The 2,159-nt window shown below is 57.0% G+C and overlaps 1 protein-coding gene across 1 annotated transcript in view; it reads left to right on the plus strand.

The window, feature by feature from the left end:
• LOC106816790 (calcium-dependent secretion activator 1-like) overlaps positions 1–2,159 on the plus strand; it is a 52,668-nt gene that overhangs the window by 40,241 nt on the left and 10,268 nt on the right. The window contains exon 13 of the mRNA XM_014821412.1: positions 1,197–1,303. Coding sequence (XP_014676898.1) covers positions 1,197–1,303 — 107 coding nt within the window. The remainder of the gene's footprint in view (positions 1–1,196; positions 1,304–2,159) is intronic.

The raw sequence follows: 2,159 nt of genomic DNA on the forward strand, positions 1-2,159 counted from the left end.
TGCGCACCTGACTAACCACGTCTCGCGCACATAACTAACGACGTCTCGTGCGCACCTGACTAATGACGTCTTGCACACACCTGACTAACGACGGCTCGCGCCCACCTGACTAACGACGTCTCGCGCACATAACTAACGAATCTCTTGCGCACCTGACTAACCACGTCTCGCGCACATAACTAACGATGTCTCGCGCCCACCTGACTAACGACGTCTCGCGCACATAACTAACGAATCTCTTGCGCACCTGACTAACGATGTCTCGCGCACATAACTAATGACGTCTCGCGCACACCTGACTAACGACGTCTCGCGCACATAACTAACGAATCTCTTGCGCACCTGACTAACCACGTCTCGCGCACATAACTAACGATGTCTCGCGTGCACCTGACTAACGACGTCTCGCGCACATAACTAACGACGTCTTGCACACACCTGACTAACGACGTCTCATGCGCACCTGACTAACGACGTCTCGCGCACATAACTAACGACGTCTCATGCGCACCTGAATAACGATGTCTCGTGCACCTGACTAACGACGTCTTGCACACACCTGACTAACGACGTCTCATGCGCACCTAACTAACGATGTCTCGTGCACCTGACTAACGATGTCTTGCACACACCTGACTAACGATGTCTCGTGCACCTGACTAACCACGTCTCGCGCACATAACTAACGACATCTCGTGCGCACCTCACTAATGACGTCTTGTACGCACCTGACTAACGATGTATTGCACGCACCTGACTAACGACGTCTCGTGCACATAACTAACGACGTCTCACGTGCACCTGACTAACGACGTCTTGCACGCACCTGACTAACGACGTCTCGCGCACATAACTAACGACGTCTCGTACGCACCTGACTAACGATGTCTCGCGCACATAACTAACGACGTCTCATGCGCACCTGACTAACGATGTCTCGTGCACCTGACTAACAACGTCTCGCGCACATAATTAACGACGTCTCGTGCGCACCTGACTAACGACATCTCGCGCACATAACTAACGACGTCTCGTGCGCACCTGACTAACGACGTCTCGTGCACCTGACTAACGACATCTCGCGCGCACCTGACTAACGACATCTCGCGCGCACCTGACTAACGACATCTCGCGCGCACCTGACTAACGACATCTCGCGCGCACCTGGCTAATGACGTCGTGCGCACCTACCACAGAGAGCCACGAGCTGTGCGAGTCGCCGAAGAAGAGGCTGGAGGACCTGATGCACCTGTCGGAACTCTGCATCGACCTTCTCCAACAGAACGAAGAGCACCATGCCGAGGTAAGCCCGCCGCCACCCTCCCTACCTCCCCTCGTGGCGGGGCGGGGGAGGCAGTGTTGTGGGCTGGGGGGAGGGAGGATGATGTCGTGTGTGTGTTGGATGCGAGGTAGGTCGCTGTGGATACGTGCTGCGCACTAGTGTTTAGCGTCGTTCACACGTGAAATCACACAATGTGCTCGCTGTACGTGTACTGCATGCAAATGTTCGGTGTGCGTGCACCTGCTGTGTGTGCGGTCAGGGGTGCGTGCGCGTGTCTGTGCGTGCATGCGCGTGTGTGTGCGTGCATGCGCGTGTGTGTGCGTGCGTGGGTGTGTGCGTGCATGCACGTGTGTGCGTTTGCGCGCGCGTGCTAGTGTGTGGGGGGTGGGCGTGCGTGCGTGCGTGCGTGTGTGCGTGCGTGTGTGTGCGTGTGCATGTACATAACAGATGGCGGGATACTATAAAGGTGAGTGGGATATTAGAGAAATGATGTGTGTCAATGTTTGTCTGGTGTGAGTTGACATTTGTTTAGAGTAGTTGCAACGATTATTGTGTTATTGTAATATGATCACGTAACCACATCTTGCTCCCTCCTCTCTCCGTCCTCTCCCTGTCCAGCATCCGCCACGCCTGCCGCTCCCTCCTCTCTCCCTCCCCCTGTCCAGCATCCGCCACGCCTGCCGCTCCCTCCTCTCTCCCTCCCCCTGTCCAGCATCCGCCACGCCTGCCGCTCCCTCCTCTCTCCCTCTCCCTGTCCAGCATCCGCCACGCCTGCCGCTCCCTCCTCTCTCCCTCTCCCTGTCCAGCATCCGCCACGCCTGCCGCTCCCTCCTCTCTCCCTCTCCCTGTCCAGCATCCGCCACGCCTGCCGCTCCCT

This window comes from Priapulus caudatus, unplaced genomic scaffold (assembly GCF_000485595.1).
Source record: "Priapulus caudatus unplaced genomic scaffold, Priapulus_caudatus-5.0.1 Scaffold1488, whole genome shotgun sequence".
Lineage (NCBI taxonomy): Eukaryota > Metazoa > Priapulida > Priapulimorpha > Priapulimorphida > Priapulidae > Priapulus > Priapulus caudatus.